Source organism: Vidua chalybeata, chromosome 9 (genome assembly GCF_026979565.1).
Source record: "Vidua chalybeata isolate OUT-0048 chromosome 9, bVidCha1 merged haplotype, whole genome shotgun sequence".
NCBI lineage: Eukaryota > Metazoa > Chordata > Aves > Passeriformes > Viduidae > Vidua > Vidua chalybeata.
The window spans coordinates 2,095,041-2,118,532 of record NC_071538.1 but is presented as its reverse complement, the minus strand read 5'-3'; the positions used below and the strand labels follow the sequence as shown (position 1 = coordinate 2,118,532).

The window sequence follows — 23,492 nt, the reverse complement described above, 5'->3', positions numbered from 1 at the left end:
CTCCAACTTCCCCAAGCCGGCAGCGTCGCAATCTGTCACGCGGACAGACAAAGCTGCATCTCACCCCACTGTCTGCTGAGAGGGTCAGGAGGGGCAGATCACTTAACACTACACCTGTTTTATGAATAATAATACAGACAGTTTCGCTGGGTTCCTGGGAGGACATTTTCCCACCAGGATAAGCGCTGCATATTGAACAAATTAATGTCTTTAACTCGTTTGACTCTGGTTAGCTCAGTTGCAATGGGGAGCTCCAGCAGTGCCATTGGAGCAGGGCAAGCCTTTGAGGATGGTTTGTTAGAGGGTCTTCTTGTTTCCTTCCCTGCAAGTTTCACTTGTGGAAGTGTGAGATTATAAATTTTGGGTTCGTGAAGCTGTTTCCAGAGCAAAAATATGGAGGGAAAAAAAAAAAAAAAAAAAAAGAACAGGATGCGTGAAGCTCCAGGAAAATGGAAAGTTATCCACGAGCACATCTGCATCACTTCAAAATACTCCAGCCGGATTTCGGGTCTTTGTCAGTGGCTAGACTAGCTCAGAAAAGAAAAACAAAAAACCAAACTAACCAACCAACCAACCAAAACCAGACAACCACCCTCTCACACATTAAAAACTTACTTTAAATATTACTTTAGAACTTCAAAGAATTCAAAGAGTCCAAGAGTTTCTTTTTAAGACGGGGGAATGAAATGTTTTGATTCACAGCAGCAAGCTCCTCTTGGTCTTTCCTTAGCAGAAACAAGAAGCAATACCTGTCTTCTCTCAGCCAGAGGACTGTGTCCATCAGCACAAGCAGAGATATCCCAAGTGACATTCCTGCCCTGATTTGGGCTGCCCAAGAGTGTCAGGAGGGACCCTCAGCCCCATCCCAAGCTGTGACCACAGCAAAAATATTTTATTTTCCTATTATTTTATTTGTTTTGTTGACTTTTATTGAGAATGAAAAAATAATTTAAAGCAATTATCTGTACAGGGGGGCAGGGCGATGGTTAGCTGGGTAGAGGATCTGTGACCCACGCCCCCCAGACAGGCCAGGGGGGGCTCCAGGGGGTGATTTACAGCTGTACAAAACCACGACAATCCCACCAAGGAGGAGCAGAGGGCGAAGGACATCTCTGGAGCTCTCACAGGCTCAGAGCAGAGGGGCAGGAGGCTGTGCAGGGGCACAGGGGGCCAGGCTCTGGCCAGACAGATCCTCAAGTGACCTGCAGGGGTGTCTCCAGCATCTCCATGAGAAAGGTGTCGATGGGGGTGTCTCCAATCAGCTTGAAGAAGAAGAGGTGCTCCAGGCACTTCAGCCCGATGGACCGCAGTGCCGGCAGGCGCAGGAGGAGCTTGGCAAACCTGGGAAAGACCAGAGTCAGAGACACAAGGGAGGCACTGGCTGCCCTCTCCCACTTGTTTCCAAGCCTGCACCAGCCTAATTCTCCCAAAAATAATGCTTTGGGGCATTCTCAGACTTAGATTCCCTTAAGCTTTCAATATAAGCATTTGTTGCCTCGTGTGGTGGGAATATGTACCTTTCCAAAACGGAATTTGGCATTTTTAAAACTTAAAAGAGAAAAAAAAACAAAAACAAAAACAAAAACATATCCAGATTCCCCCACCATGATTTGAACATCTTAACACCTTGCAAGACCTACATCTCCACAGTACCATTTAAATCTGTCTTCAAAAAAACCCCAGGCTCCCAGAGGGTGTGCAGCGCCTCAGCTGCCAGTCACTGCCTCCCGTTTGGAGGCACAGCTGGAAGGGGGTGCAGCTGGCAGCCTGTTCCCTGTTCCCCCTGCCCAGAACCCTCTTGCAGTGTCTGTGGTGACAGCCAGAGCCAAGACCAGCAGAAGATTCCGCAGGCACCGACCCAGCTGCCGGCGCTTCAAGAGCTCGGCCAGCAGAGGGTAGGATTGGATTGGAAAGCAACAAAATTCCATCTCCACGGCACCCTCAAGGCTGGGGATTTGGGCACTGTGGCTCAGGCAGAGCCAGCACAGCCAGGATCCTCTCTCCAAGGTGGGCATCACGCTGCCTTGCTGGGGGCACTCACCGCCCTGGCTGCTCGGGGTACTTCTGCTTCGTGTAGGCTTCCAGCGTGGCATAGACCTTCTCCCGCAGAGATTCCACTTCTGAGGGGCTGGACAAACCCTTGGCATCTGGTCAAGGGAGGAAATACAGGTGGGGAAAGGATCTTTGCAGAGGGGGTCTTTGCACTGTGTGCACGGGCAGGAGAGGACCGGGACAAATCTTGGTCTGCTGGGAGCTGTCCCTGCCCATTGCAGGGGGGTTGGAATGATGTGAGCCTCGAGGAACCTTCCAACCCAAAGCATGAAATCTGTCTGCAGCCCTGATGCTCACTGTCACAGTGACCTGCTGTGGCCCAGAGGGAGTGCTTGTCACCTGGGACTGTCCCCAGCCTCGGGCTTACCTGGGTTAAACAGGACAATGGCTCGCAGGCACCCCAGCTCCGACTTATCCATCTGCATGTCTTTCATTTTGGACACCAGCTCTGTCAAAACCCTGCGTGTGGGGGACATGGGTGAGCAGACAATCAGAGACCAGTTTCTCCACTGAAAATAGGCACTGGGAATACTCTCAGTTCTTCTCTGCAGGAGGAGAGGCATCTTTGAGGCACAGCCATGCCCCACACTGCTGTTCTACAAGTGCATCAGCAACATCCAGGGACCTGAGCATCAAACCTGCTCCTGTTCTCACTTTGTTCAGCACACAGCACTCACAATTTGCACTCACTCAAGGAAAACCACATGGGTTTTCTCCACTTTTTACTGTGTAGTGCAAAACATGGGCACTGTCCTTACACATGCCAGGTAAGGAGTGGTGAGGCAGTGTCCTGCCAGCCAGGGAGCAGGCATGGCAGGGACAATATGCGTGCAGTTGTTACACCAGCAAGTTGGGGTTTAAGGCTTTGCCCTCTAAAGCTCCTGGTGAGCAGTATTAGGCCTAGATACAGCTACAGCAAACTCTCGAGACAGGAGCTTTCCTCCCCCTGCACACCCAACCCAACATCTGCTTCTGCAGCTGCAAATCCCTTCCCACCATGCTTTCACCCCATTCTTGTTTTTTTTTTTAAGTCAGTCAAACATCCCCTGCTCATTCCAAGCTACTTCTGCCCCAAACCACAAAGGGTTTGCTCTAGTTCCCTTAAGGACATGTCTCCCATTCAGAGGGGAAGGCAGAGCCAGCCTGGCCACCCCTGTCGGGGGATGTGGCAACAGGGCCACGTACCTGTCAAAGATGGAGCCCACGCCAGCACTGTGGGCACTGCTGCGGTGCACGTGCAGGCCCGTGGCCAGCAGGATCCCATCCTGGACCGACACGGAGCGATGGGAGAAAGAGGCAATGAGCAGCTCATTCCAGCCTGCAAGCAGAGGAGTGCAGGACACGTCAGGCAGTCCGGCCAAAAATCAGTCCCACATGGAGCAGCAGAGCTGGTTTCTCCCTGCTGGCTTTGGACTAAAGAGGGGAGTTGGCACCCCAGGTACCAGCTGCAGCCCTCGCCAACACTGCAAGGGGTGGCCTGTCCCTTGGAAATATTTGGAAAATGCTCTCAGGCACGTGGTGTGATTCTTGGGGTTGTTCCAGGCAGGGCCAGGAGTTGGACTTTGGTGATTCTTTCAAGTTCCTTCCAGCTCAGGATATTCTGTGATTTGATGACCCTGACTAGTAGCAAGCAAGGAGCAGAAAAAAATTGACTCAAGGGGAAAAAGAAAAATTACAAAAAAAAAAAAAAGGGGGGAAATATTCTGGGTTTTCTTCCTAAAAAATGTATTCCTAACAACTCAAACTTCTTTACAAACAACAGATTCTACTGCCCCATCCACACCCTCTGCCAACCTCTCATCGTGTCTCAGAACGGGAGATGTAGGAACGGATTGGCTCAGGATTGCACATTCACCATCCAGCCTGGCTGGCTCTCACACAGCCCAGAGAAGGGGCAGGGGCAGCAGGGACAGCCACAGGTGGGGGACACTACCTGCCCGCAGGAGAATGACTTGGTCTTCCAGCGTCAGGTCGGAGAAGTGGGGGATGCGCTTGGCCCACTCGACCAGTGTGAAGAGCTGCTTGTCAGCAGCGTGGCAGATGTTGGTGACAGGGTCGTTTGTCTAACAGAGAGGGGTATGCAAAGGAAAAGAGCAGAGGAAAAGAGGAGGATTCATCAATGAAAAGTCTTTGATAATCACAATCGAGTTAACGATACTCAATGCCACAAGTACAACACCCAAACTGCCAATAATCTCAGTTGGGTGCTGTTGGGAAGAGCAGGTATTTGTTGCCACTATCCCCTCTGCAGCCAGCCAAGGCAGCTTGATGCCTTGGAGTGGCTGTCTAGAACAGAGGCTAGACAAGATTAAGAGAGTAAAAGTGGGTATTTACTGAAGGCCTTCAACAGGCACACCTTGGGCAGCCGAAGCCTCCCAGAGGCTACACCCAGGATGGATGATGGTCACGAGTTTTTCAGACAATTTTGGTCCATTTACATATCAGGGGTTAATCCTCCAATTACAGCTTCAGGTAATGAAGTCATATTCCCCCAGTTTGCTCCCCTCCCATTTCACTTTTTGTTCATACTTTTGGGGCCTGAGGCTGTAGGGTGTCCTTGAGCTTCAGGCCCAGAGGGATTGTTGTGTGTGACCAAAATGTGGAGACAGTAGCTAACACTCTGTATGGAGTTCAGAGTTATACACTAAAGCAGTACAGGATTTGAAAGATATAAAAGCTAAAATCCTAAGGCATCGAGCTGGTTGCTAGACTTTTCTGTTTGCTTGTTGCCCTTTGCATAGCAAGTCCCTTGTGGCCAGCTGCAGTCCTGCTCCCCAGGGCATATCTGAAAGCCAGGGAGCAGCCCCTGAAGGGGCATGAGCACCAGTTTCATCCAAACCAGTAAAACCACAGCAGTAAACTTGCTGTGTTCAGCTCCACCCCAGCCTTGGTCACGGGGCAAGACAAGAAGTGTTCAGGGCTATGCACGTGTGAAAGCCAGCACGGGGCTCAGACTCTTCCAGCATCTCCAATGAGATTCCTCATTGAAACTGAAAGAGACTTGGGAAAAAATGCTTGGGAAATAACATATAAGCTGTTTTCTAGCTGTCATTCAGAGTAGCTTCAAAAGAGAAACTGTTGGTGATTTTTACGTGGTGTGGAGTAAAACCCTCTTGTAAAATGTTTGTCATTCACATGTTGCTTGTCTGCTCAAATCCCAGCTCAAATCTCTGGCTGCAGGTGATGCCAGGGGCTCTTACCGAGCTCTCCGTGCCCACGTCACTGTATGCCTCTGTTTTGGGCTCCACTGCCAGCTCAGCTTCCAGGATCCTCTCCACGGGCATGTCCTCACTGCCACTGCTCGTGGACTCGGCCTCGTTCTCACTGCGCTCCCTGCTCCTCTGCCTCTCCTCCTGCACAGCTGTGGGACACAAACACAGCTCTCTACAGCCACAGCAACACTCATCTGCTCACAGGGGGTCCCCACAGGTGGGATGAGAGACCCCCCTCAAGAAGGGGAGAACAGAAAAGAAATGGGTATTTCAGATGTGCACCCATTAAAATGGCTGCTCCCACACCAAGAACTCTTGAGGTTGCTGCAGACCAGCAGCCTCCAAATTTGACCAAAGATTGTGATTTCCAAAGTATGAAGCTCCAGAACAGAGGGAAGAGGAGTTGATACCTCCAGGTGGCAGCCTGGACTCGGTTGTCACTGGGTGCTGGAGGAGGCAGGAGGGATCCAGCACTCACAGACAGTTTTTTTGTGCTCTCAGTATGCTTCTAGCAGTCCCAGTATGCTTTCAACAATCCCACAGCAGCAAGAGCATCCAGCAGCAGGGCTAGACAGTCCCAAACCCCCAGCTGGATTCACACATGCTGCTTGTCTCATTCCTGAGCAGGATCCTACCCAGTCTGGCCCAGCCCTGGCATCACCTCTCCCTCTAGCACCTCTCTTCCTGATCCTCCCCACTAGAAAGCTCCTTCTACATCAGTACCCCAACACCTTCACTCCCTTCTCCCCTCTCTGTATGTTTTCCAAAGAAAGCACAGAAGCATGACATCCTCTCCAAAGCTCAGTTTGTAACTCCCAGGGCAAGACAGGTCAGTGTAGGACCTGTGTATCTTGTATGTCAACCCTCGTGTGCAACCGAAGTCCTGGCTACACTTTTTTCTTTTAAGAAATCCCAAAGGGAAATACAACAATCCTTCTTAAGAAGTGACCAGCAGGTATTATATTTGTTTAGTTCACTGCTGGGGAGAAACAGCAGCACCCAAGGGGATGGATCAGTGGGGCATCCAGCCTGGTGCTTGTGAGGGAGGGCAACACAGGACACAGTAATATGCCAGCCTGCTGGGGGGGAACACTTGTCCTCTTTAGAGCAGTGGACAGGAAAAGCCATGCAAGTGTTTCTGAAGTCACCAAAATCTTACTGGAAGAAAGAACGTGGTAAGGAAATACCAGTCCCATCACTCAGCCCCTGAACTTAAGCTGCACTCTGTCCTCAGTTTCTGCAGCTCCCAAAACGCCCCTGTGATTGCTGCAGCCAAACTCCCACAGGATCCACCAGGATCCTGGGGTTTAAATTTTCACTCTCTGCAGAAGGAGTTGTGCTAACACCCTGGTCCTCTGAACCACTTTGCACCTGGCTGGAAGAGGGAGCTATGCCTGGGATTAAGTTTTTGATTCCAGCCTGGCATTGTGCAGTCCCCTGCTGCCCTGTGAGCTTGAGGCAGCACAGCTTTGGTGATGCTGCAGGACGAGGATCAGCTCATGCCCAATTTTACAGTTGCTTCCCCGGGCAGCTCCATTACTTTATCTTAGAAAAAAATGAGCTTAAATACTGTGCTGGTTTTCACTTCCTGACCTTGCATAATCTGGGAGACAATGCAGCTCAGCAGGTGAGGCTAAGAGTGGAAATGACAGAGAACTATAAAATGAGAGACAGAAATAAATCATTCACCCTTATCCTCCAGTACAAGAATGAGGTGGTAACAAATGAAGTCAGGGAATCAAAAACAAAAAAAAAGGAAGTTGCTCTTCACAAAGGAGACAAGAAGTCTGCAAGACCCCTCACTGCTGGGTGCTGTCCCCAGCAGAGGTTTACAGGTTTCCAAGGGGTCCAAGCCATTACAAGTCACTAACTAGAGGCAAGGTTGGGTCAAAATCAGTTAAAAGATTCGCTACTCACCAGCATGTGTGATTAGGTGAGAAGAAAAATACACTGTAACAGCTTCCCCATCAGTCTCTTCCCTCATTAGCCCTTATTAGGAAAAAATTCTTCACAGAAGGGGCTGTCCAACATCAGAACAGGCTGCTCAGGGAGGTGGCTGAGTCACCATCCCATAGGTATTTAAAGGACAGGTAGATGTGGCACCTAGGGACAGGGTTTAGTGGTGGAATCTGCATTGCTGGGCCAATGGTTCCACTTGATCTTAAAAAAGTCTTTTCCAACCTAAACCACAATTCTCATTTCCTTCACGTAATGAGGTGCAAAACCCCCTGATGCCCTCAGTGTGGGTTTTTGGAATGCACCAGCCTTGGAGGGTCACCAAGAGCCTGATTTATCCTAATGAACAAAGGAAAATTTCTCCAATCCCATTGCTTCCAGCAGCCCCAGTCCTACCTTCCCTCTTCATGCCCATGGCGAGGCACTTCTGATAGCGGCAGTACTGGCAGCGGTTGCGCTGGCGCTTGTCGATGAGGCAATCCTTGTTATCCCGGCAGGTGTAGATCAGATCCTTCCGGATCGTCCTCTTGAAGAAGCCTTTGCAGCCCTCACAGCTGTACACCCCATAGTGCTTCCCTGGGGAGGCAAGGGAACCCCTGGGCAGGCAGGTATTTGCCCTTCCTCCCAGCGTGGAAGAGCTCAAACCAAATCCAAAGGTGAAAAAACTGCAGGGTATCACCTTGGCAGGCCTGAAGTGGCTTCAGTGAGTCTTAGCAGCAACAGTGACCAGCAGCAGTCAAACCACAGGACCACTGTTTTCCTGTGATAAGGAGGGGCTGCATGCCAGTGGAGTGATGTGGAGCATCTTAGCTGCAGGAGGGCCACAGGCAGCAAATGGGGTGCACTGATATGGAGAGGGTTTGCATGGCTCACTGGGGTACGAGAGAAAACCCAGGCACAGCCAGGGCCCAGCTAACACAAAGCACAGGGAAATGGGAACACAGAGATTTTGGTAGATTTACCTTTGGTAAACAGGGACAGAAGGTAAAATGAGGTTATACACACGAGGGAGAGGAGCACAGCGTTTAGGTTTGCTCACTTTTGGGCACTAATGTGCAATACAGACAGCCAGACCCAGCCATGATCTTGCCATGCCAGTATGGCCCCAGCGAGCCCCCACGCTGTTCAGTGCTGCACAGGAGCACCAGGAGAGCTCTCACTGCACAAAGCCTTCCCCAAGAAAGAAAACCTCCTACCTGAGGACCTGTCCCCACAGATGGCACAGATGTGCTTGGCTAGGGATCCTGGACTTGTGGATGGATAATTCATGTTCCCCATCCCCGGGAGACCCGGCAAGGGCTTGACATCCTCCGAGCTGCTGACATTGTTCAGGACATTGAGCTGCAGAAGCCACAAGACAGGTTAGAGGGGAGAGACTCACATCTCAGTGAAACCATCCCCAAATGGAGCTGACCCTTCCCTTGCTGCTCCTGCCAGGCTTGTCCCACAAGCCTATCCCCATGGGCAGACAGACATCCTCTGCTGAATCCAGCAGGAGGGGTTTAAGCAGGCACTAAAGCAGATATTGCCTGATGTTGTAACCAAAGCAAGGACTAAGCAGAGCTGGGAAAGGGCAGGCAGTAACCTCAGCTGCTCAGTTACAGCCTCCAAGCCATGAGGCTTGTGGGATCCTGGCTGCTTCATTAGAGAATGCTGACTGCTGGCTGCTGGCAGCTGCAAGCACTAACAGCTTAGTAAAGCAGAGCTTTGCAGACAGGTGATTTGTTACAATCAAACCTGCACTGCTGCATGGCTAGGGAACCTGTAATGGTGTTTTAACAAAGAAAAAATAAATTAAAATTAGTGGCTTAGCTTCCCTGACTCACAATATCTGCATATACACATGAACACATGGCCATTTGGTGACTCTCCGGGACTTACGTTCCCAAACACTATCATAGGTGGCAGATTTGGGGTTACCAGATTATTTAAAAAAAAAAGGGATCGGACTGAGCATCTAAAAATCAGCAGCTGTGAGATGCAGGCAAACGACACAGAGCCCCCAGCTGAGATCCCCAGGAGCTGCTCCTGGCTGCTGAAGTTAAAGGTTACAAACCCACATTGATTAGAGACCAAAGCCTGATGTTGCCCAGGGCTTCGTTTTATTGCTGTTTGCTTTGGAGCAGGGCAGGGAGGGCTAAGGGCCACTGAGCACGTCTTGTCAAAAACTGTCTGGGCAGAACAATCCCCCTCCAAGCCCACCATCAAATCACCTTCCCCACTCTCGTGGGTTGAGGGCTAGGGATGGTTGTTCCATCCCTGGGTTTGTTTGGAACAGTCATGCCAATTTATCAGCTCAAAGAAGGCAGAAGCAGGGATAGAAAACAAAGGTTTGGATGAAGACCCAGCTCAAGCCTTCATTCCAATCTCTGTAACATTTAAAACAGTAGATTTCATGCATGTTGCTAGAAGTTCTCCACTTGCTCCAAGAAACTGCACATTTCCCACAAAAAGTGATAATTTCCACAGTAAATTTCGGTAAAGAACAAGGGTTCATCCCATTGGAATTTTTGGATGTGTCATTGGAAAAATAAAAAGGTGAAGCCTGTTCTCATCTTCCCTCAGTGCTATCCCATCATTTTCAAAGCTTCAAAGGTTTTAGTAACACAGAAAATAAAAATTATCCAGCAAAAATCAGGAGCCAAGTTGTTTTGCTCCACTAGGACATATAAGTGCATTGAGAAAAGTTGCCTAGAGGAACGGAGGTTTGATCTCCCCAGCAGAGACTCAAACCAGGCACTGGCAACTGTAAATCCTTACGCTTCAAAATCCAGGCCAAGAAAAGGAGAAATAAACCCCTTCCTCCCCACAAGTGTCCATCAGCAAAACGCTGAGCAAGGAGGAACTTTTTATGGTTAAAAATGTTACTCAGAACTCGGGCACCACCTTTTCTTCCTCCCTGCCTGCACTGTGAAACAATAAAAGGGAGAGAGGGTCCATGGGAGGGGGACACACAGGGCAGTTTTAGCCATCAGTGTCCTTAGAGCTTGACTCTTGCAGGTTAAGTGCAATCATGTATGATATCTGGGACAACTGCTTGAACCCAAATCCATTAGCTGCCTCCTTGCTGAATCCCCAGGGCCCAGCTGTCTCCTTGCATTAGAGGCAACACAAATGGAACCTTCTCCTCGGATCTGGGAACTTGGCACAGCGCCCAGGCTGGGGAAACCACTTCCCAGAGCATCCCCAGTCCCAAAGGAAAGGCTTCCAACCAGCCAGTGCTGCCACAATTTCCTGTCCAGCCATCCTGTCCTTGATGTCACGGGCACAAATACCATCAGATCCATGGGGAACAGCTGGGTGGTGCAAGGGGAAGAGGGATCCTCCAGTATTCCCAGTGCTGACAGCTGGGGCCCACACAGGAGTTGAGGATGCTGGGGAAAAGTAAACCAAATCCCATCCTCTTTTCAGAGCTCTGCAGCTCATGCCATCCTCTCCCAGCCTTCCAGGCACTAAGAAGAGCTTCAGGCATTCCAAGGAGTAGCAGCAGGGTATGGGGTAGAAGGGGCTTGGGGACCATCTCCTTGCTTTTTCCTCAGCAGGAGCCATGGGGCTTCTGAGCACTTCCCACCTGCAGGTCCCACTAATAAAACACAAAATCTTGCTCATAAGAGGCAGAATTTTCCCTTAGATCTGGACACCCAGAACATTTCAGCTCTCTGTCAAGATGCCACACTGCCACCAGAAATGCAGGAGGCGGTGCCAGGCTTTTGGAGCAGCACGTCTCCATCCCACAGAGCCACCCCGGGAGGCTCCCAGCCCATCCATGGCTCTGGGGAGGCACCAGCCCTAACACCTGGGTCTCCTCCCTGTCTGGCAGGGAAACCTCAGCACCCACGTGAGCACAGGCAGTAAGGATGGGAGCGCTTCATTTTGCTTCAGGCCAAGTTGATATGCAACGCAGTAGGTGGCTGGCATTCAGCATTAACATTTGTCTCTCCCTAGAAAGTCTGTCTCCTTTCCAGACAACCAAACGAAGCAGATATGCTTTTGCAGGAGGAAGGGCAATGTTTCATGTGCTGTAGCCCTTGGCTATCCTGTCTGTTTCCATGTACAGTAATTATACACTGCAACAGATGCAGCAGAGGGGAGCTGGACTGCACCCACAGTGAGAACAAAGCTGGAGATTAGCTCTCTTCCCTCATCCTCTAGGGTACTTTAAAACTGGTGTGGTCTCTGTGTCTGTGCAAGGGTGATTAATGCAGATTCACGTGCTAGAAAATGTTCTTTCCAGCTGAGCTCCCCGAGTGGCCGAACTCCCCACCAGCCAATCCTCTCCCTCAACTTTCGGGACTTTACCCATCCTGAACACCGAACTGCAAGGAAGAAAGCATCACATCCCCACCTGTGGGCTGCCGTGCGCCACGAAATTCATGCCCGGGGCCGAGGACAGAGCGACGGGGTGGGAGCCCAGGGAGGAGGCGATGACCCTGTAGGGCGAGCCCAGGGCGTTCACCGGGGAGCCGATGGCGCTCATGGGCGCCGGCAGCGCCCGCGCGCCGTTCCCGGGGGGCTCCAGGTAGCTGTGGGGCCCCTCCACCACGGGGCTCCCCGTGGGAAGGCCCGAGGACAGGCTCACGGACGTGGAGCTGGCGTGCACGGGGGAATCTGCAGGGAGAAGCGGAGAGATGAAGCACGCTGAGTGGAACAGCCGTCAGCTGCCCAGCCCTGGTTGTGTCAGCTTAAAATGCCAGCCCAGCCTCAAAAGCAACCAGCAAAGCATGCTGTAAAGGGAAAAGAACAAAATGTTGGTTATAGTACAGGAAAATGAGTTATATACTGTTGGAACCCTGGTTACTGAGAATTTTAGACTTTCTGTGCTGATCCCCAAGAGAACGCTACATTTAACCTGAGACCATAGAGAAGACTTCCAAAATTAAATGATAAAACTAAGATTATGAGTGTGTAGTTTGAATAGAAAAGTGTAATATCACATAGTAGAAAACTTAAAGTTTTAGAACATAGTAATATATATATTAAAAAAAGGATAAAAGTTTTAGAGCAAAAACTAGCCCTTCTCCTTCACCTTCTTCTTCATGAGTTTGAGCAGTATTGTATAATTAAATAACAAAGTCCGCATTGCGAGTCATGGGTAATTAGTTATTGAGTTAAAAATAAAAATAATTTAAGTGTCATTTCTTAATTAGACAGTTTATCCTTAAAAGGCCTTGTAGAGAAAGAAATACAACTCCATTTTTAGCTTGTTAGAGTGAAGTACTGTAAAACTCACAGTTTGTGAGACTGTAATATAGATAAAAACTAATAAACATCTAAGTCCAAACAAGAAATACCGTCCCACACATTTAATCCCAACCTTAGCAGAAGAAAGAAACTAAAGAATCCACAATATACAGCAACAAAACTCATTGTGGAGATAATGCTTCATAACAAAATATTCCTTCTCCACTTTGGTGCCTGAGCAGACTTGGAGGAAGGCACCACTGCCTGCCTGCCTCAGGCTGGTTTTCAGTTTTCTCTGCACTCTTCCCTGAGGTCCCATTTCTTTTGTCCAAGCCAGCTCTAGGGACAGCACGCTTCTGAGACCCTGAAATCCTCACCAGCCAGCCTGGAAACTCTGAATGCTCCACACGTCTTATGAAGCATCTCTGCTCCTTGAGGTGGCTCTGGCCTTGTGCTCCCATGGCTTAGTTTTCCTCCTTCCCACCCACGTGTGCCTCTACTGTGCCTCTTCACATGTTCACTCCCAAAGCTGGGTGCCAGCATCTTCCACAGGAGCTGGAGCAACCCAGGAATGGCTCATGATACGCTAGCAATGCAAGTTTCAGGACAAGGCAGCCACAAAACAATTTGTCCTTTATTTTTTTCTCATTTGTACAGATCAGAGCAGAGAGTTTAGCCACGCAGATGTGCCAGGGCACTCTCAAGAGCTACAAGGACAGGGGGTTTCCTCCCTCCACACTGAAGAGCTGCAGTGCACATCACCAAGCTGAGCCTCACAGCAGCCCCACCAGATCAGTCTGCCCCTGAGCCCTGCTGAGGAAGAGGTGGTGGAGAAAAACAATATAACCCTGATCAATGCCACTTCAGGGCAGACTCTGAGGCTGAACAGCTCAACCAAGGCCTAAATACTGTCTTCTGTAAGACCAGTCTCAAATATTCAGAGGGTATCTAGGCATCAAATGCCTGCTAGTCCCAACGGGTCATGCATCTAGGTGCATTTTAAGGATTTCCATGACCTTTTCTCCCTCCCTTAGAATTTACCAGCCCTGGTTAGCATTAGCTGTCATTAACATTTCTGTGAACCATTATTTCTCTGTTGGTTTTTCAACACAGGAGATCATTCCCTGGAGTAGCAAGGCAAAGATGTTGTGTGGGAAGGTCACACAGTTGGTTTTTCATGGCTGGCACAGAGGATACATTTCTCCTGTTGCATTTGCAAGTGAGGCAGCGCTTGGGTGTTTTGTTTGTTTGTGTTTTTTCCTCCTTTTAACATTATTGCAAAGTTATTTACGTGACAGTGTTTGTTATTCTACCTGAAGTAACAATCAAATCTGATTCAAAGGGAAGATGCACAATAAAGACGGGAAAAGGTCAGCTTGCTGAATAACATTAAAGACATTTGTCAGAGTCAAGGAGGACTCGATCCGCCGTTATCAACCCACTTCAGACTTAATTCTGCTGAGGGAGGGGGAGAAAAGGTCTTTGTCAATTCTTGCTTTGGCTTTTTGGATCAATTCTCCCGGTGGGAAAGCGATGTGCAGCAAGAGGAAGCGGCTCAATGACAACAGCAGAAGTCTCAGAGGCAGCGAGGCGGTCTGGAGGCAGGAACAGGGCTCTGCCTGCTGCCACGGAGTCACCCCACATCCCCCTGCCACCATCAGGGAGACACACAGCCTGTTTTCTGCTAGCAGACAGCAAAATCACTGCTTTGGAATGGATTCCAAGTGCTCCAGTCCTTCATCCCAGGGACAGAGTGCCTTTAGCACTGGGCAGAAGCTGTGCTGTTTGCCTGGACCCCTCTTACCTAAGCAAGCACTCAACTCACACAGGCACCTCAGATGTTTCTTGGGGCTTAAAAGGACCATCCTGACTCGGGCCATTGTCAGCTTCAGAGAAAAGCAAATGCATTTTTCATCACCTGTGGTACCATAGCACACAGTCCTCCCCAGCATCTGTAGCACAGACCTAGAAAGAATTTGCTTTTACGCCTCTTTAAATAACTAGGTAAACAGCATTGCCTTTGAGGATTCCTCAGCTTGGAAAATAAGTCATTGCAGGGGATGCTGGGCAGAGATCTATCACACCAGGACAGCTGAGCAGAAGAATGATTCTTCATCCTTTTCCATTAACACAGAAAAGGGCATATTTTGAAAGTATCATGCAAAAGATTTAAACCAATAAGAAAAGACACCCAGGAGAGTTAACTGTTTGCTTTTATGCCAGACCTTTCAGAAATGCTGTCACTGCTAAGTTTCTCCATTAGAGAAGCTCCAAGTTTCACAAGCACCCAGAGCAAGGCTTTCTCACCAGGAGGCTGCTGGTCAGTGCAAGCCCCATGGTGGGCTCCTGCCCCTGCCAAGGGGCAAATGTTTCAGGGCTGTACCCAGGGGGATCCCCTAGACCCCAGGATGGGATCAAAGGCCAAAGCCAGGAAACCTGGAGGGTTTGTACCTCTGTACCCCAGCAATGAGATACCAAAGAGGAAGTGTGAATGCACAAAGGAGTGTTTGCTGGTGGAGATGGATGGATAAATGAAAATACCTACTGAGAGCTCAGAGGTGTAAAGCCAGCCTTTGCCAGGGTCTGATGACACAAACCAGAGTTAACATGCTTGTTTCTACAGTGCCTGGCTACACTGTCCTGCCAAGGCTCTGGCAAACCCCTCGGTCAAATCCAGCAGGGTTAACTCTCCACTTACCAAACGACCAGCTTTATCCATCTGTTACAAATTGGAATAAAGCCCCCATTTAGGAAAGCACAATGATGACAAAAAGCCCACAAGCAACAAAAAACTTTACTTTGACTTCCAGTCCCTTTCTGGGGTAAGTCTGCTAAGTCATCCGCCAGGGGAGCAGGAATGCATTCTCCTGCACCTGGGGAAAATCCTCCTCTCAGCTTCTCATTTTCAGGCTAGAGTGCTCAGAGAGGGATATAAGAAATGACTGTTAGCAGACGATCAGCTTGTGAGAGGAACAATTTTCATGGCTGAAAGGTGTGCAGGAAGAACCAAGCCAAAGCATCCTTGACCCTGGGGTTAATTATTCGCTCAGCTGAATATGCTCAAACTTGTTTCAGTTCAAAGCCAGGGAGGTTTGGACTGTGCAAACAGCCAAGTTTTGAAAGAAAATAATTAAATTAAATGACTTGCAAGAAAATACTGATGGTCTATGTCCCACATCTCCCAGCAGAGCCCAGAAAGATCTTGTGTTCACTAGGATGGAATGGCTTTACTCCAGGTATTTTCTCTCATCATTTGGGAGACAGACAAATGGCAGTGGAACAGAGCTAGAGAGGAGCTGCTCTGTGCAGGGAAGCAGCTGTGGGACAGAGCAGGGTGGGCTGGGGAGACAGGACTCAGTCCTGCACGCCAGCCCCAGCCGGCTGCCCCCGCCTGCGCGGGGCACAGGTGACATTTAGCCAGGCCTGCAGCGTGTCCATCAGGTAATGCAAGGTGACAGCAGGGACGGGGACGCCCCGAGCACAGGGCACCAACCACGCTGGCCATGTCCCCACGCCAGCTGGGGGAGACCAGCTGGGACCTGCACTGAGCATCAGGGCTCGCTGCCGCTCTTCGCCACCCACTCCGCACTCATCATTGGCTTATTTCTGATCCACAAGTGGGGCTCTTTGTCCTTCTTCCCTGTTTCCCTTCTCCACATTAATGCCTGGACAGGTAATTTCCTGCCCAAGTTCAGGGAAGCTTGATTTTGTATCTATTTCTCTCCTGGAGGAGCAGGGGAAGGGAGGACAGGAGGATTGTGTGGATTTTCCAGTATCTCCGCTGCAAACATGCACTGCCCAGAGAACCCAGTGCCTCCATCAACTCTCCACAAGCTGCCATAAGCAGAAACACACACACTTAGGAAGGAAGAACTTGCTTCTAGGTGCATCACTGTTTCCAAGTGGCTCTGCAAATTACAGCATTGTTTGTGGCAGGGAGCAGCTGGAAGTACACACACACACACACACACACACACACAGATACAGTGTCCATACTGTTGCTTCAGCATTCAGAATAAGGATCATATCCAATGCCAGCTTAGGCATCTCTGCTGACATTAGGAAAAATAATGAAGAAAGAGCCCAAGAAACACTCATTCTCTGCATTTTGACAATACTGCCCTTGAGGACATAAAGCAACAGCATTACCCTCACCCACCAGCTACTGAAGCTGAGCAAGTACACAAAGCTTTGGTACTTGACTTCCAAGAGTGTTTCATCTTCACTTTAGCAAAATCCTAATCCAGGGATAGGAAACTTGCATGAATAGCCTCATAAAAGCAGAAGAACACCATCTACATCACAGCAGATGTGTAGGCGTCCAACAGATGCACCCGCAGAGCACAAAAGCTCCAGGTCCATCACACCAATGCTGAACAGCCAGTTCTGGGCTAGCACAGTGAAACTGAACCAAGGTGAGCTTGATAAAGGCACTTTGGATGCAGCTCTGTGCTCCAAGCACTGCACAGGTAAAGCTGAGGAAGGCGTGGAAACAAAGACTTCTCTTCTGCCAGAGTGTACAAGTAACCCCAAATACCTCGGTGAAGGCAGTAGGAAGAGAAGGAACCTGGGCTGCAACCAAGAAAACCGTCTTGATTTTCACACAAATAATGGCAGCAAACATCAGCTTCAGTGGTTACGCCTGAGCAGAAAGAAGAACCAAAATGCAGAGACCAGAAACATCCAAGCACTACACACACTCTTTAACCACCACAGGCTGCAAGTTTGTTTTGGCTAATGCCCCTTCATCTTTAACACCCAGCAAAGCCTTGAGAGAAATACCCGTGTTCAACACTGAGGCCTGACCTCATCTAAGGCCTAAAACAATCCTTGAAGATCCCTGGCAAGCCTAGAGATGATGATACTCTCAACATTCACAGTTTCCTTTTTAATGTCAGAGAGAATCAAAAGGTGGAAGTCATCAAATAATGAAAAAACACTTATGCTCCCACCAAGGCTTCAGAGAAAAGGTTCACAAACACTTAAAGGTGTGAGCTGCCTTGCCTGACACATGACTTTGCAGATACTTCATCCTCTGCAGATCAGAAAGCACTGAGAAGTGGGAAGAGACAGGCAGAGAAGGGCTGATTTCAGGAGAGGAGCACGAGTGTGCGTGGGAGGTGCAACCTGGCAAACAGCTCATCCTTGGGGATGACCTTGAAAGGGAAATACCTGAGAGAAACACTCCTGAAAGTGGCTGCAGTTATGGTAGCAGGATGCCCACAATAACTGGAATCAAGCTAAGTTTTGCTGCTGTGACTGCAGAAGTTGTTTTTGTTTAATACACAGAAGATGAACCAAAAAACTCTTCCCTTTCTGGTGATATTTTTAACCATCCAAGCAGATTCCAACAGCCAGTACAAACTGCCATGCTAATAACCCACAGAAAGATTCATGGGTTTGCCTTGCTTTTAAAGGTCCAGTAACCTCTGTGTTTCTGTCTTCCTGCTCAAGTCCATGTCAATAAATAATGCAGCCTTCCCTGACCGCTAAAAACAAGGAGGAAATCTCTCAGGAGCTGCAGTGGCACAGATGGGAGCAGGGGTTTCTCCAACAGGGACCTACACAGGGCAGCAGAAAGCTTCCCTCAGCTCTCCAGGTGGTGGAAGAGCTGCTTCCTCTCTTCTCTGGTACTGCTCCTGTGCCTCCCTTGCAAACGGGGGCCATCCAAAACCTGGCCACAAGAAGCTGTGTGTCGTGCCCAAATGTCCTTGGACATACCAAGCTATTGACCCACTGTCCAATTTCAGTCAAATCAGGCCAAGACCTCAAAATAGCATCTGCTGCTGAGCCTGCACCAGGGAAAGACTCCTTCAGCAACTACACATCAAGTAATTAAAAAAGAACTGCAAGCCAAATTTACTCACCCTAACAAGGTATCACATCTCCCTGGTGACCACAGTAACACACAAGAGTTGGATAAAGTTCCTTGTCTCCAAAAAAAAAAAGGGAAAAGTTGTTGAATTTGAGGCCTGAAGGGTTTTTTCCATGATTGTTCGATCAGATTTCCCACTTGGCCAGCAGCCACCAGTAAAAAACATGTACAAATTCCTACAGTTGTCTTTGAATTTTTGGAGAGCCTACAGGTCCCCAGGAGAATGGGTCCCACTGACTGCAGGACCTGTGGTTGCCTCAGGCAACTGAAGGCAGGTGTCTCCTGCTTGAAAAGAAAAAAAATTCACAAAATTTAAAATTTTGTTTTCCCAGATGCCAGAGTTGCCCAGCCACTGGATTTTCTCACACCTTTGCTGGGTCAAAGGGCTCTTTTCCATCCTCACATCCACAATTATAGGAATGGACACAGCAAGCCATGACATCCAGGGAAAAAAGCATCCTGCAGGTCACAAAAGCTGGGACCATCACATGTGAAAAAAGGTGCCAGCCAGCCAGGCAGCAGAGCCACTCCAGCACAATGTGGGTTTTCCTCTCCCTATCCCCTAAACGACCTGGCCTAACCCTGCTTTGCTTGGGAGAGCTGACATGATTGCAGCAGGAGGTGGTGTGGCCACAGGCCAAGTTACATGAGTTCTAATAAAAGAGACTTTGTGGAGGAGCCAAGTTAGTTCTTGTCCCCAACCAGTGGTGCCAGAGAGTGCTCAGAGAGAGAGGACAGTCAGCACAGCATCCTTCCTTGCCCTGGGAGCTGGGCTTTGGGTGAAATGCATCCTTCTGGAGAATGAAAACACATTTTTAAGCCCTTTCATTCCTCCTGCAGCCCAGCCTTAGCCCAGCACATCTCCTGCTTTAAGATGTCTAAGGGTGACTCATCTGAACATTTTCCCTGCTATTCTACAAACTCATCTGTGACACCTTGGAGTCTGATTGTCCTTTTCTCATCACAAATCATGTGCTTATGACCAAGTTGTGGATGTACTTTCTCAGGCAAATTTGGTGGTGCTATTCAGATGTTTAAGATCAAAGCGAGTGTTACACACACCATCAAAAACATGCACCTTATTTCTAACCTGAATGCAGATAAAATTAAGGTAAAGGAGACGTAACAGCTACATGAAAGCAAAGAAAAAGACAGCAAATAGACACTTTTTTTTTCTGCCATTATGCCGAAATTGAAGCCCAGAATTTCAGAGCTAAATGAAATCTGAATGCAAGAACAGCAGAACCTGCATCACCTTAACTTTGCTCTCCAGCAACACAGTGCAATGAATCCTACAGGCTGACAGCTTAGTGTGGGCACTGCCTTGGCATCCTGATGTTCCCCCTAATGCACATCCAGGAAGAGTTTCGTGGCTTTTCCAAAGATGGGGAAGCAGTAAACAGCAGGAACACATCGTGGGCCTGATGGAGATGCAGGCTGCCTGCACGGGCTTCGGGGTGAGGACCCAAGGCAGTGGAGGATCCCTTCCACCCGTGGTCACCACGATCTCTCCTCCTCCAAAGCCTGGCTGCCCTCTCACACAGGCCCAAAGCTGTCTGACCAAAACAGGCACTGCTTCCTCAGCCAGCCTGAATCCCCCTCTGCAGACCCAGCCACACAAGGAAAGGGAGCTGCCACAGGGACATGGAAGCCCTCTGGCTTTGAGGGCAGCGTGGCCAGGAGTGGTAAACTCCATCCAGGGAGCACAAGACAGGACAGAGGGACTGTTTTAAAGCATCCCAAACAAAACTTGGCCAATGCTTTTGCATCTCTGCCAGGCATTCACATATAGAAAACACCTCTGTTTCTAATACCAAGTTGGAAGCAGGTTAAAACACCAGTTTAATACTTTAAATAGAAGTTAAACTCCCAAAATCATGAACTGTTGGAGAACAGTCCCTTTGCCTTTATTGGTGGAACAGAAATCCCTCTGCTCCTATTACCAATTTCCTCTCCTAGAAATGTCCCAAAGGTTCTGCTGAGTGTTGTGACCCTTGTCCCTACAGGGATCTCTGCCTGGTTCCTGTGAAGATCAGCTTGAATGTCACTTTTCTTTTGGTTCATTGCAAATTTGTAATAGAAATAAATTAAACACAAATAACACTTTCATTGTTTCGTTCTTATTGCAGCAGTAGGAGAGAGTTCAGCTTGTCTTTGCTGGGTCCTTAAAACCACCAGTGAGCAATAGATTCTCCCAAGGAGTCATCCCCTTTCTGCAGAAACAGCCTAAAAAGGTATTTGGGAAAATCGAGCGCTTGTGAAACTCGAGGATAACTTGATGCAATACCAACGAGTTTTCCGGAGTTGGAGAATTACCAGAGGTGAGCATCTGGTGAAAAGGGGAGGGGAAAAAAAACCCACACACATAGTGGGAACATCCCATGTGCAATGTGGTGTCTGCACGAACTGCTTCTCCAACAGAGAAATAACAGGCTGATGTACAGAGCCTGGGGGCCTCCAGAGCGAATCCTGGAGGCATTTATCCACCTTGAAGGGCTGGGAACAACTTAAAGAGCTTTCCGGAGGTACCAAGACTTTGCACACGCATGCACTTTAAGTTCCATCAGTACTTTCAGCAGCCCATAGGTGGGTGCTCCCAGCCCCTCGCAGCCGAGCACTCCAACCTACAGCTCCTCAACCCATTCCCCTCGCACATCTCCCGTGTAGGGCAAGGGGAATAACTTCAGCCAAAACATAAAGAGTAATCGCGAAGTCCATTTCCCAAGAGCAGCCGCGGTTCCTGCGGCCAGGGCTCGCTCACGGGGGGCACAGGGGTGTCGCAGCCCCAGCCCCTCGCCGTCCCCCTGGGCAGCCTCCCTTGGCTAATCTGACACAGCTCCACACGATTATGGTGGGATCTGTGTCACAAGGGCAGGAGACAGCCCCACAAGGCAAGGAATTAGCCCTCTTAAGGTTTTCTAGGGAGGTGTTTCATGTTTGAAAAATAATTCCCCCCCCCCCCAACAACTTAATAAAAATTAAATTGGAAGGATGCTTACTTGGTTTGATGCTGTTCTTACAATGAAGATATTCAAGCCACCACACACAGACACAAGCATGCATCTCCCAAATGATCCACTAAACTTCAAAGCGGAGCGCAGCGGTTTGACTCAAGCCTGCAAAATTTCAGGCAGCCTGGTCTGGCTGTGCAGAAGTTCACAGCACATAAAACCACAGGACGGCTTCAATCACAAGCACACGGGCACTGCAGGTTACAGCCACATCCGAGCTAGGTTAAACACGTTTTTAAATTCCCTTTACACCCCCCACCCCCCCGCCGCCACTGCGGGATCAGTTCCTCCCCCTAACCCAGAAGGCACAGATCGCAAACGCAAGTAAAATACTTACTGCCAAAGCCCGCAGGAAACTTAATGAAGTGAGGATAATTCCCATACATGTTTAATCTTCAGTTCATCGCTCGCCTTTCTCAACACAACTGCCTCCTCTAAACTTCAAAGCTGCCCGGAGCGCAGCGCAGCCCGCCGGGGTCGGGGCATGGCTCTGCAGGAGCGGGGGCTCTCGGAGGGCGCCGGGGCAGCTTCCTCCAGCCGCGGGCTCATCCTCGCTTCACGCCGGCAGCAGCTCGGGCTGAGCCATGCCCTCGTTCCCTCGCTCAGCGCCGGCTCCCGTGCTCGGCTGGCTCGGCTCCCTGCGAATTCCCGGCGCACCGGGCCGGCAGCATAATCGCCCGGCTGAGACGCCAATCAATGCACGGCGGCTCCGGTATAGATCGGGAATTGGGAGGAGGGGGAGAGGTTAAGTTGTTCAGGGGAGGAGCATCGTGGGAAGGAGGGGGGTGATTTGCTTTTCCACCAGTGGAGACTCGGCGCGGTGTGTTGGTTCCAGCAGCTCCGGCCATGTGGAGGGTCCCTATGGCCAGGCAGAGGAGCAGCCCTCGCCACACGCTCGCATCCCGCACCAAATCGTGCCTCAGCTGTGCTCCCGAAATCACGTCACGGCCCTGTGGTGCTGGGCTGCAGCCACCCCGAGGAAATGCAAGGCTGAGGAGGAGCAGGACCTTCCTGGGGCTAGCAGAGCTGGCAGCTCAACTCTCATCCCAGCCCCACCCGAAGGAGCACAAAAGACACGCAAACCACACCAAAAGCCTCATTAACCAGCTGCTAAAGCTGTGTGGGGTGAGAAGAGGTGGGACACAGGACAGAGCCCGGGGGGTGGCACAGTCCGTGCTGCATACAGTCAGTAAAGTTCACAGCGAGCTTCAGACAGCCCCAGACCTACATCCACAACTTCAGTCTAATGCGCAGCCCTCCCGGCAGTGAAGTTCTGAGGGAAATGTGTAGGAATAAGCAGAAACAAGCAGCCAGTTGCCAGGCCGGGGCAGAGCCACATGGGTCCCCAGCACTGCCCCCTCCAGTGACTGGTGCTCCGGATCAGGAGCAGCCCCAGCTCCCTGGCTGGCAAGCCCCCAGCCCAACTCCTGCAGTTCTGGGGAGAGGCAAAGATACAGCACAGCCCACTGATTCTGGGGTCTGATCTGGGAAGTGTCAAATGAAGCCACCTCAAAGGAATGGAGGAGGGAGCAGTTTTGCCGGAGACCTGCATTAATATGTATGCTGGAGGAGAAGGTGGCTTGCAGACCTGTCATTGCCACCAGCCACATGGCAGAGAAAGGTGACTCAGGACTAGCCAGGGGCTTTGCCTTCCCGAGGGGACCATGGGGAGCATGACGTGCAAGCATCAAGACAAAAAGAGGGAAGAGCAGATTAGGATGTTTGGCGTCCTACAAGGGCCTTCTGGCAGCTGGCTCCCTCCAGGTCACCCCAGGACCCATTTTACCCTTTGGCACAAAGCATGCTGGAAGGGGAGGGCATGGAATCTGCCAGCCCAGAGCTGTTCAGAGCACCCAGCAGCAGCTCAGGCAGATGCTGACTGAGGTGCAGTCAGCCCTGAGGTATCACGTCTGCAGGAGAAGGAAAGGTTGCCCTTGTTAGCTCTGTTTCTTCCTTTGCTCTCAGACATTGCCACATCCATTTATCTCTAGCTAGAGTTTAGGCAAGGGAAAGGGTTTTTCCTTTCCCTTATATTAACAACCTTTATTTTTAAAAGGTGATTTTATTTCCTCCAATTCCTGCTCTGCATCTGCGTGTGGGGACTTGGTAATGTGCAGTACTGGGAGGACACCGTGGCATGGATGCACAGCTTTTTATGGGCAGCAGGTACATCAGATCAGCTCCAGGACTTAGAGTTTACCTGGG

The 23,492-nt window shown here is 49.9% G+C and overlaps 1 protein-coding gene across 1 annotated transcript; it reads right to left on the bottom strand.

Annotated features, from left to right (window-relative positions):
• Positions 1–925: 925 nt before the first annotated feature.
• RXRG (retinoid X receptor gamma) lies at positions 926–21,916 on the bottom strand. The gene is made up of 10 exons (XM_053950427.1): positions 21,625–21,916; positions 11,566–11,828; positions 8,417–8,561; positions 7,617–7,796; positions 5,253–5,413; positions 3,986–4,115; positions 3,238–3,370; positions 2,420–2,511; positions 2,042–2,147; positions 926–1,341 (listed from the first exon to the last, which is right to left on the bottom strand). The coding sequence occupies exons 1-10, from the start codon at positions 21,671–21,673 to the stop codon at positions 1,194–1,196; spliced, it is 1,407 nt and encodes a 468-aa protein (XP_053806402.1). The 5' UTR covers positions 21,674–21,916; the 3' UTR covers positions 926–1,193.
• Between the last annotated feature and the right edge of the window lie 1,576 nt (positions 21,917–23,492).

Coding starts and splice junctions, on each gene's coding strand:
- RXRG (XM_053950427.1), bottom strand. CDS start 21,673: ATGTATGGGAATTATCCTCACTTCATTAAGTTTCCTGCGGGCTTTGGC. Junction 3,371..3,985: donor AGTCATTCTCCTGCGGGCAG/GTAGTGTCCCCC, acceptor CTCTGCTTGCAG/GCTGGAATGAGCTGCTCATT. Junction 2,512..3,237: donor GTGGGCTCCATCTTTGACAG/GTACGTGGCCCT, acceptor CCCCACACGCAG/GGTTTTGACAGAGCTGGTGT.